Genomic DNA, 10,796 nt, shown 5'->3' on the forward strand with positions numbered 1-10,796 from the left:
TTTTTTTTTTTTTAAATACCATTATCTAATTTACTTTTGATTACAGTTAAAATAAAATTACCCTCTCACACATTACATAATTTGTAGTTTGTAGTCTTGGAATGGTCATTTTTTCTCACTATTTTCAAATTTACTATGATATTCTACTTTTATATATAGTTAAATGATATTTAATTCATGACAAATAATATCAAAGCAAAAAATATGTTTTTCTCTCGTTTTTTTTTTCTTATGTTGTTTTCTCGTTTAAACTTCCAATTTTTCTTTCATATTTTTTTTTGTTTCTTCTACTACATGACAATCTATATTTGGGTCGGATTCACATGTTCAAGTTTTAGAGATATGAGTTAAAAAGTTTGCTAGAATATCTACAACGTTTGTGAACAAAGTATGTTAGAAAGCCACATATAATATCTACAATAGTTTGTAAGGTTTTTTTAAATACATATCTAACTTAACTTGCGTGTTTTGTTGATAATTTTTGACCATTTGATAGTTCATTTATCCATTTTTAATCATTTTTTTTGGTAAACCTTCTAGAGATTCTAACAAACTTTATTTTCTTGTAAATAATTTTTCTTACATACTTTTTCATACAACTGATTTTCTATTTTACAAATGATAATCCTGATTTGTTGTTTACAGACAACTAGAACCGGATCTGTGTTACAACGCATAAGAATATTTACGAATACATACAATCCATAAAGAATTAAAATATATAACATCTTTATTTCACTAAATGTGCTCGATTATGTTGAATCATATATGTTTTTAATGAGTTTGGATAAAATAGTAGAAGAAAAAAAGTAAATGGTTATGTAATGATTTTTTTTTATTTTATTTTTAACCAACTGATTTTATATAACGATACAGAAGCCATGACATAAAAGTCATACAGTTTTTTAAACCAAAACAATATCGACAATTGCCAATATTACAAGTAAAAGATGAATTTTGATACAATAAAAGATGAATAAAACATAGAAAATTTTAACAATATGATGAATTTGGATAAAATAAAAGAAGAATACAAATAATGAATAAATGCTATCAATGTTACAAATAAATACATGAAAATATTTTGTAAGTAATTAATTTTTAATTGTTTATATTTTGTGTAGTTATTTGTAATGGTTTATACATTGTGTAATTATTGTGTGTAACATAAACAATATTATTTTAATTTTAAAATATTTTGGTATTTTTTTTTTTTTCAGAAAATAATTTGTAATAATTAATTAATCCTATGTTTTGAGTACGACATAAAGGTTATTAGTACAAAAATTTACAAATGATAATCCTGATTTGTTGTTTACATACAATATAAAGTAATAAGGATCTATATTGCATTGTTTAATCAAGTCTAAAGAGAGAGAGAATTTTTATTGTTGAAGAAAAACATACGAGGATCTTATATGCATTTAATTTAACCCAAATTTGACCCAATTAGAAACCCTAAAATCCCCCAAATTAGAAGAAAAAAACCTCTAATTCATCCCCAATTTTCATGGTTTGATTAAGTTTTGTCGTTTGTAAAGTTAATGTCTTTTATCTTATTTCACAAAATTCATTAAATCATTTGAATGTGCGGATACATTCAGTTGTGGGGGATAGATGTCTGGGTAGATCTACTATTATGTAAAAAATTTGAGAAAAAAATACATTGTCGACTACAAATAGTATAAGAAATTTATAATTTAAACATTTTTAGAGATTCATATATGAAGATTTTACCAACATATATATATATATATATATATATGTTTATAAAAATATAATTTTTGGCAGTTAAGGTGGATATATTTAATTTTTAAGAAACTATGAACAGCTGTTATACTACAATTTTTTTTGAAAATTGGGTATTTTGGGACAGAAGAGAGCTTTAAAAAACTGTTTTGCTATTTTTCTCACTAAATACTATTTTGTTGGTATGTGACTTCAAATACCGTGTTTGTGAAGACAAAATATAGAAAACTTCTCGTGCAAATTTATCATGTCAATATATAAGGTTTTTCAAATTTTCTTCGATAACCATACCAATCGTCAGAGAAAGATGAAGTCTACAGAAGAGAGCAGACGAGAAAAACATAATTTTGGAGATTTTTTGGACATTTTGGCTAGCTAACTACCCCTAAAATTTATTTGACATATGATCTCACATATTTTGGAGTTTCAATCAAAAAAAAAAGAAAAGAAAGATGTGTCACTTATATTTCACTTAAAAATGAACAATATTAACACTAAAACTATCTGAATACTTACATTAATATTTTAATAATTATTAATTTTTTTTTAGAATTTAATATATAAATCATATCTTTTAAATTGTTTATTTGATCTATATACTTTTACAATACTTAAAATACTAACAATATGCAAGTGATGCATTGGATATTTTATGACCATTATAAAACTTGATCTCCTAATATGTTAATCAAACTGGATATGACTTTTTAATATTTAGGGTGTAAGTAACATTTTTTAAACACAAGAACTAAACAAAACATTCTTGACAGACACACACACTAATTCTTAATAGGAAATTCATTGAAATTACCAAATTCAACCTCGTCTTTCGTATTTTTTGTAAGATAAAGTCCACACAACATCCTATTATTTTAGGTGATATACAAGGCCAATCGCTCAATGTCTATTAAAACGAAACAAAAAAGGAATGTTAATCACGTCGAAGAGAACATCGTTTTCTTTCTTCACGGGAGATACTTGTTGATTGTCGCCATTGAATCCCATTTCGCAAATACTTGGCGCTTTTTTTGCTCTCTTCAAATTAAATACAAGACTATCCATATCATGCATTTTGATGTTCTTTAGAGCTAAGGTCAATGCATTATAACCATTAGAGTAAAGTTTAAGGCAATTTTGCAACAACTTCTTACTCAATGTACTCTTATATTTCTTCTCGTTTATAATCTTCTCCACAATTTTTTTCACGTTTGTTAAGTTTGATAACGCGTTATTCGTTCCTACCAATGTTAAATCATCAATATTTCTCGCTTTCCGAAGAGAATGCAATGCAAAACTTGTAGAAATATCGTTCCGCATTTTGTGAACTTTGCTTGCAGTATCTTTGAACCAGAGAATTTTCTACTCTATTGGCCGTCAAACCATTGAAAAGGGAAACAAACACAAAGAGGTAAATCAAGAACTTCATTGTTATTTTTTTTCTTTGGAGACAAAATTCACTAAAGGGAATAGACTGAATAGTTATAGTAACATGTGATCGAATTTAAAGCAAACAAATTTTTTTCAGTAAGAGTGTTATTCAAACATATACTTTTTTTAGATAGCTCATGTCATGCGTTACCACTCCGCTTACTTCGTTGCCTTCTTTTCTGGCCAATCTTCGTTCCCTAAAAGAAAACATTATGATATACATTTTGATGAATCTTGAAAATCGTTTTATTATGCTTTTCTATAGTAAAAGAAAGAAGTTTCATAAAAAAGGTTATGCATGTCCCTCTAAATCTTTGACCATTAGGACGACAACAACAACAACATAACTGGTTTTAAACTTCTAAATTTTATAATCATGGACGCTTACTAAAAACAGAAATTTTTATTATATTATTCAATGAATACTTTTGAAAACAAAGAATGATTTACTCCATCTGCATTTATCAAATCATATATGCCACTTTAAAATTATCTACAACAGACAAAATTGGTTTAAAATTGTATTTGTAAAATATTAGATTTTTATTCAGTTAGTATCATATATTTTGAAAGTATCTAAAGAAATATTATGTCAATGTCTTCGGTATTCCGGTGAATGATAGAAGTTTTGGAAAGAAACTTTGGACTATTTGAGACAAATTGATGCTGATACACAAAGATACATCACATCATTTTGGTAGTCATATCAAACATTTGTTCCAATAATCAACCTTTTCAAGACTATCCATATCATGCATTTTGATGGTTTTTTTATAAAATTCAGAAAAATTTGCGGGATTATTTGAAAATTTGAAGTCCGCTGGAAATCCGTCGGTTTTAAAACATTTACGACGGATTTTGACAGTATTGGGATATAAGATTTAAAACAATTTGATTTCTCATAAAATGCCATATTTGATGATTTAACATTCTATTTAGTCAAGTTAGAATATATGTACACAACCTTCTCATGTATCATTTTTTAACAAAACAAAATTTCAAAACCAAAATCACTTGTAACATATATATCTCTCCATATAACACACTACACTTATATAATCACTTATTTTACTTTGATCACAAATCTGAAAAACACTAAATTTGATATTTTTAGTGTATGTGTGTGTTTGTATGTATTTGCTAACATTAGTGGGATCATTAAAAATATTTGTTATGTTTGATTGTTTCAAAATTTGAACCCCAAAACCAAAAATGTGCAAATTTTTATATCTTATGTTTAGAACGGGGGATTTTCAAAAATACTTATTTTCCTATGTTACTTTTCAAAAATATCCTCCCATGTCGTCTATTTTCAAAATACTTCTTTTCTATGTATAAAATAACTAAATGCTAAGCTAAACTCCAAATACTAAATCTTACTCTCTCAAAACTATATCCTAAATGTAAAATAGAGAACCCAAACCTGAAAAAAAAATTCTAAAAATTATTTTAACATATTGTAATTGTGTAAAAGAGGGTAAAAATGAAAATATTCAAAAAGAAAAGGTATTTTTGAAAAGGGGTATCCCAAAAATGGTATTTCTAACTAATTCTCTTTTAAAATTTGAGATCCAACGAAAATATCATTATCTGTTGGAAATCTGTTGGAAATTTCTGACGGATCTCTGATGACACCACCAATGGATATTACCTATAAGAGATTTGTCGGAAGTATATATATTACCGACAGATATCGGACGGAAAACGACGAGTACATTTTCATAGTAAATTGATCGGAAATTCCCAACGTATTTGTTACTGTCAGAAATTCCGTCGGTTTTTGAAACGCCCGAACCCGGATTCCCAATCCTCACACATGATCCATGGGAAACGATCTCACAGGAACCCCATAATTCCGACGAGACAACCGGCGTAGAAATCACTCCTTAGAAAAAACTCCCACAAACACACCAAACCTCACCTCATATAGTTACTTAGTCGCACAACCAACCACCCCTAGCAACCGAGTAACAAGAGAGGTTGGATGGAATATTTGATTTCGTCCGGCCACGAACAACATTTCGCCAGAAATACTCTATTTCACTATCACATCCATCGATCTCTCCTCATCCAAACCTAACTCCAGCTTTCTTCCTCTGAGCCAAACACACAAAAACATACCGGTGTCGACCGACACCCCAACCTTACCACAAAACTGTCTATACCAGACCACAATACAAACACTTGACTAAAACACAAACCAACCGTTCATTTCACAAACCCATCGTTGGATTTGAAGCTTGTAGCACCACGAAGCTACCTATCAAATTTCAGCCAAATTGGACTCCGTTTCATCCTTCAAACGTTACCCCGAAGTAGCCACCTCAAACCAGTTCCCGCTATCCGTAAGTGGGTGTTGGTGTCGACCGACACCACCATTGTGTCGAACGATACCAAGCCTGCAACCACGATCTATGTGTCTCCTTCAGCTCCTTTTGGCTGCAAAACCCTAACGCTCCATAAAACTCGTTTCCCATATGAATAATCACAAATAAAATAGCCTCACAAGGCAACAACCCATGGATTCTTCTCAATCCATCTTCTCCATCACAAATCCATAAAAATCATTCCAAAACCCTATATAAACCTAACATCAACCACTTACATTGGTTTAGGGATGAATTCTGAGGAAGGAGCAACAACTCATCACCACCAATGCTCCCCTATCCTCCTCCACGCCACATCATTGCCACTATCCTTCATTACCATCCCCCAAACCATCTCGTCACCTCCGTAACCTCCAAGGATACCCAAAAACCTCTTCTCTTCTCTAGGGCAGGAAAACGGCTGGGAAGGGAACCCCCCACATGAAGAGAGCGTTTTCCTTTTATGGAGAAAGTCTAGGGTTTCTCTAAAGCCGTTAAACCACATTAGACCGGAGATTAACCAGAACCGCAACCTTTTAAACCATATGGTGTCGAGCGACACCCCCTTTGTGTCGATCGACACCAACCTCCAAAACCGGCACTCGGTTCATGGGCGTTACAATTCTTCCCCTCTAACAATAGATTCGTCCTTGAATCTGAAAACACCGCAGCCTATTTGACAAACGCCTCCAACCACCGTTGCAACGATGCACACCACAACCTGACCCAACGGTCCACGACACCCTGACCCCACTGGCCAGTACAACCAAAACCCGAGATCACTCCCGACCTCCGAGAGTGATCTCGGAGGTCGGGAGTGATCTCAGGTTTTGACTCGACTGGGCAGTACAACCAACGATGCATATTTTCTCAGGTCGCAACCTTTGAACTGCACCGCCTGCTTTCTCAGACCGTCGTCCTCAAGTTATACCGTCTCATTCTCGGATCGTCACCCTCGAGATCTCGGTACCAGGGGAACTACTCATCCCTTCTGGAAAACTAATCATCCCCTAGGAGACCTAATTATCTCCTCTGCAAGCCCGTGGTGCACCAGGAGAACTAATCATCTCCCGAGGAGAACTAATCATCTCCCTAGGAGAACTAATCATGTCCTCCGGAGAACTAATCATCTCCTCATGAGCAAACAAGTCCTAACGTTTATAAGCATCTCCCGACCGAAACTACCTCCCGTGGTTTGCTTAAAACATCGCAATGTCCTACCAACCACCATATTCCCTCATCGGCATATCACCACCATCATGACCACTCTTCAGGCCAACCCAATACATCCCTGCCACTAAGGCTGTTTATACACCACCTCCCAAAAATAGGTAAGTTTTAACTATTCATAAAACTTCCCATTTTTAGAATCTGCATATTCTCTTAGTACCATGACATCACCAATCAAAAATCCTTGAGGACTGATTATCTCATCTGTGACCACTCTTCAGGTCAACTACTAAACATCCCAGCCACTCTAGGTGTTTACACATGCTTTATCTGTAAATGGACAAGTTCTAACTATTCATAAAACTTCCTATTTCCAGCACCACATAATCATTAAACTCCAACACACACCAAGAATCCATAAGAACTAATCATCTTATTAAATCCTCTCCCACCAGCATTGTTTGAAAATTTGCAATAAGATCAACTGAGCCTGAGCAACCTGCTGCCACACTCACAACTCTCATTGAACTGGCATCCACACTAGCCACACTCTCATACCCCTCTTGACCTGCACGCAAGTTCCTGACTTTCTATCCCGTGGCACTCCAAGCCACTTCGATGAAGTTTCTTTCTTCTTTTTTTCTCTAAAAGTGTGAAAACGGCTAAAGGAGTTAACGAAGTCAAGTTTTCCTTTTAATACTCGAATCGAGAGCTTTCCTAAAACAACCACGCAAACCGGAGAAATAAAATCGAACCGGTTGAATTAGTCGAATATTGTGTCGATCGACACACCCACCAAAATTCTATTTTTTGGTTCGTGGGTGTTACAATGTAAAATTGTAGATAGTATAACTGGTTTTTATTTATTATAAAATCTATATGACCAAACTTTTAAAAATAAAATATATTTTGACATTTAGAATTAATCTCCCAAGTCCCAATTCCTTTTTATTGGGTTTTACCGATTTGAGTTTTCTTTAGTCATTTCTTTTTTCTTCTGGTCAATTCAAAAAGAAAGATGCCAAATCCAGTAAGAAAATATGAAGCTAGTTCGTAATAACAAGGTAATCTCTTTGAGTTCGTGTCAAATAAAGTTGCTTTTTCTGGCTAACTTTATTCAGACAAGTCGTGAGCTTCTCTCAGTTCAAACCAAATGAACCTCTAGTTATATAGATTAGCTAACTGTAACATCTTTTGAAATTTGAAGTTTTGAAACATTCTTGTCCAAGCCAACAAGTGTGTTCGACGGTTACAAGCTCTGAAACACTTACTTGCTTACACTGTGGTGTCCACAGTTTCACTAGTTATTTTATTGAACTTATGTTTTGCATACCAGAAAGAAGTTAAAGGTTTTCTTGAAGGTGGAAGTAAAATATGTTTTAGAAGAAAGATAATAAAGTCAAACACAAGCCTTGTAATAATATTACCAAAATAGCATAAATCTCAACAGACACAATCGCTCTCTAGCTAACGAAACAATGAGACTGATAATTTTCGTTGTTGGTAATGGTAATAAACGATTTCTACTTGGCCTTTTCCAACAAGAGCTCCTCGATAAGCTCAGCTGCTTTCTCAACTGTGGTGATTGTCTGTGCTTTCTCCTCTGCCATTTCAATCCCAAACTCTTCCTCTAGTCCCATCACAATTTCCACCTGTGAAACCCAAACACATGAGAAAATGTCAAACGCATATATATATATATATATATATATTTCAATTTTTTGCTTTTACAATGAACACAACAAAAATTACAAAGGGGCATTGGTTATACTGCATCAGGAATTTACAAGGAGTTGGAACTCGATGGTTGTTGTTAAAGCGGAGGGATGTAAGACAAAAAGAATTACCGTGTCGAGAGAATCAGCACCAAGATCAACAAATTTGGTGGCAGCCTCAACTTTCATGGTATCATCATTAAGTGAGAGTTGCTTCTTGACAATTGCGCACACCCTGTCCACTGTCTCAGGTTTAGCCTGTGTTTACCATCAATCAAGTCAAGAAACCATGATCATTACAAAACAAAACGCATTGCTGAAACTTCTAAAGTAACGTTTTGGCATGTAAATGTGAATTGGGAACACATCATCATATATATATATATATATGAGAGAAGAAGAGACAAAGATGAGTGTCTTACAGCGCAGGAAACGGTCAAGCGGGTAGGAAGCTGACGAATCTTAAAAGAAAGATTGCTTCTTCCAAAGGCATTGTTGCATTTTATCGGATTAATTACCGCTATCGCCTGCCATCATCAAATCATCATTCCACAAAACACTGTCAATCACTACAAAGCAAAACTCTGAAAGAGATAACCAAAACAGCGGAAACAATCTGCGAGAAGAACAAGCTTCTCGGTTTCTTGAATTACCAGACAATTTTAAACAATAAGCAACTAAGATCTATACAAGAACCAATCCTTCATTTTAACAACGTTCACAGGAACTACTAGGTTTCATCTGGGAGCGATCAGATCGACCAGACTAAAACCTCCAGAAAAAAAAACAAATCTTAGAAGATAAAAGTATTCCAATTACAAATGATCTAAGCAGAAGCAGCCATTTCAACAGACCAAAGTCCTAGAACTAGGCAAACGATTCTGGAATTAGATCGAGATCCGTGTCATAGGCGAAGTGAAAGAAGAGTAAAAAAACAATCAGATCTGTTAACACGATTAGATGAATAAAAAAAAAGAGGAGATTAGAGGGAAGANTAAGTTATCCTCTACGGTAAAAAGTAACCAATTCAAAGTTGTCCCCTCAATGCTAAATTCAGATAATAACAACAAATCCAATTCGGAGAGAATAAAGAATCATCTAAGCAAAACAGATTCATCACATCGACGAGATTAAAAAGTTACAACAGAGCACAAAAACCTTTAAAATCAACAAATCAATCTAAGTGCAAACGATTCTGAGAAAACTAGATCTACAATTGAAGAAGAACAACAACTAGATTTGAGATCAAACAGATCAGATCTATAGCAAAATGGGATGAATCACCAGTAAAACAAAAAAAAAAAAGAGAAGAGAAGAGATACCAGTTGGCGAGGACGAGCTTGTAGGAGAGTAGAGGAAGAAGAAGCAGCAATGGAAGAAGCCATAGAAGAATGAATCGTAAAGAGATCGGCAAGTGAGATTGAAGGAGGCGGAGAAGACGAAGAGATGTGAGAGAGTGAAGAAACAAGTAGGAGAGTTTTTAATTTATAGTCTAAAAGAAATAAATGAAACGTTTCTGAGATTCCAATGAAGGTGAACGCAGACAAGTCAGGTGAGGTGGGTGCTTTTTGGCAGATATGGGTACAGATAAAAAAACAATTTTTGGCAAAAATCCAAAACACAAAACAATAACAATTAGAATAAACAAACATTTTAAATAAAAATTAAATTAAATTTTTCCCTTACATGCAAAAAAAACAAACATTTTAAATAAAAATTAAATTAAATTTTAGTTTTATTTTGGGATTAATTACACTTTGTTATTAAGAAAAGCAATGACTTCCGTTGGTGACTAAAATTTAGAAAAAAAAGGAGGAATATCACATTTTTCTCTATTCCACCGTTTTTACCATTTAAAAGTAATATTTTATTCCTTACATTTTTCTACATTCTTCAAAAAAAAAGATCAATAGAACAAAAAAATTCCTCTACAAAATTGATGAGCTGGTGTCGAAGAAGACTTCAACGGAGAGGAAGATGATAATCAGGGGAATGGAAATGAAAACCAAGTAATTGTAGAGGAAGATGGTAACCGTGTTGGTGTAGAAGAAGAATTCTGCGAGAACTTCGAAGCAGAGTTTGGAGAGGCTGCGAGAGAAGAGAAATACAAGACTGATAACGACAGTGGAGATGATATCTTCGATGTCGAGAAGATTCCAGATCCTTTTTCAGAAAGTGAAGACGAAGATAATGGCCAAGGTGATGAACATGTAGAAATTGAAGATCCAGAAGTGTTGCTCGAATTGAGAAAAACTTTTAGCTTACCAGAGGAATTCAAGATAGCTGTTTTGAGGTATTCTCTGAAGACTAGATACGACATTAAGTTGTATAGATCGCAGGCTTTAAAAATTGGTGCAAAATGTGCTAA

At 33.5% G+C, this 10,796-nt stretch overlaps 1 protein-coding gene and 1 pseudogene across 1 annotated transcript; both read right to left on the minus strand.

Moving 5' to 3' along the window:
* Positions 2,647 to 3,400, minus strand: LOC104753542 (annotated as a pseudogene).
* On the minus strand, positions 8,074 to 9,933 carry LOC104750285 (acyl carrier protein 2, chloroplastic-like). Its single transcript, XM_010472062.2, has 4 exons — positions 9,751 to 9,933; positions 8,851 to 8,955; positions 8,561 to 8,686; positions 8,074 to 8,365 (listed from the first exon to the last, which is right to left on the minus strand). The coding sequence occupies exons 1-4, from the start codon at positions 9,811 to 9,813 to the stop codon at positions 8,237 to 8,239; spliced, it is 423 nt and encodes a 140-aa protein (XP_010470364.1). The 5' UTR covers positions 9,814 to 9,933; the 3' UTR covers positions 8,074 to 8,236.

The sequence above is a fragment of the Camelina sativa genome, chromosome 16 (genome assembly GCF_000633955.1).
Source record: "Camelina sativa cultivar DH55 chromosome 16, Cs, whole genome shotgun sequence".
NCBI lineage: Eukaryota > Viridiplantae > Streptophyta > Magnoliopsida > Brassicales > Brassicaceae > Camelina > Camelina sativa.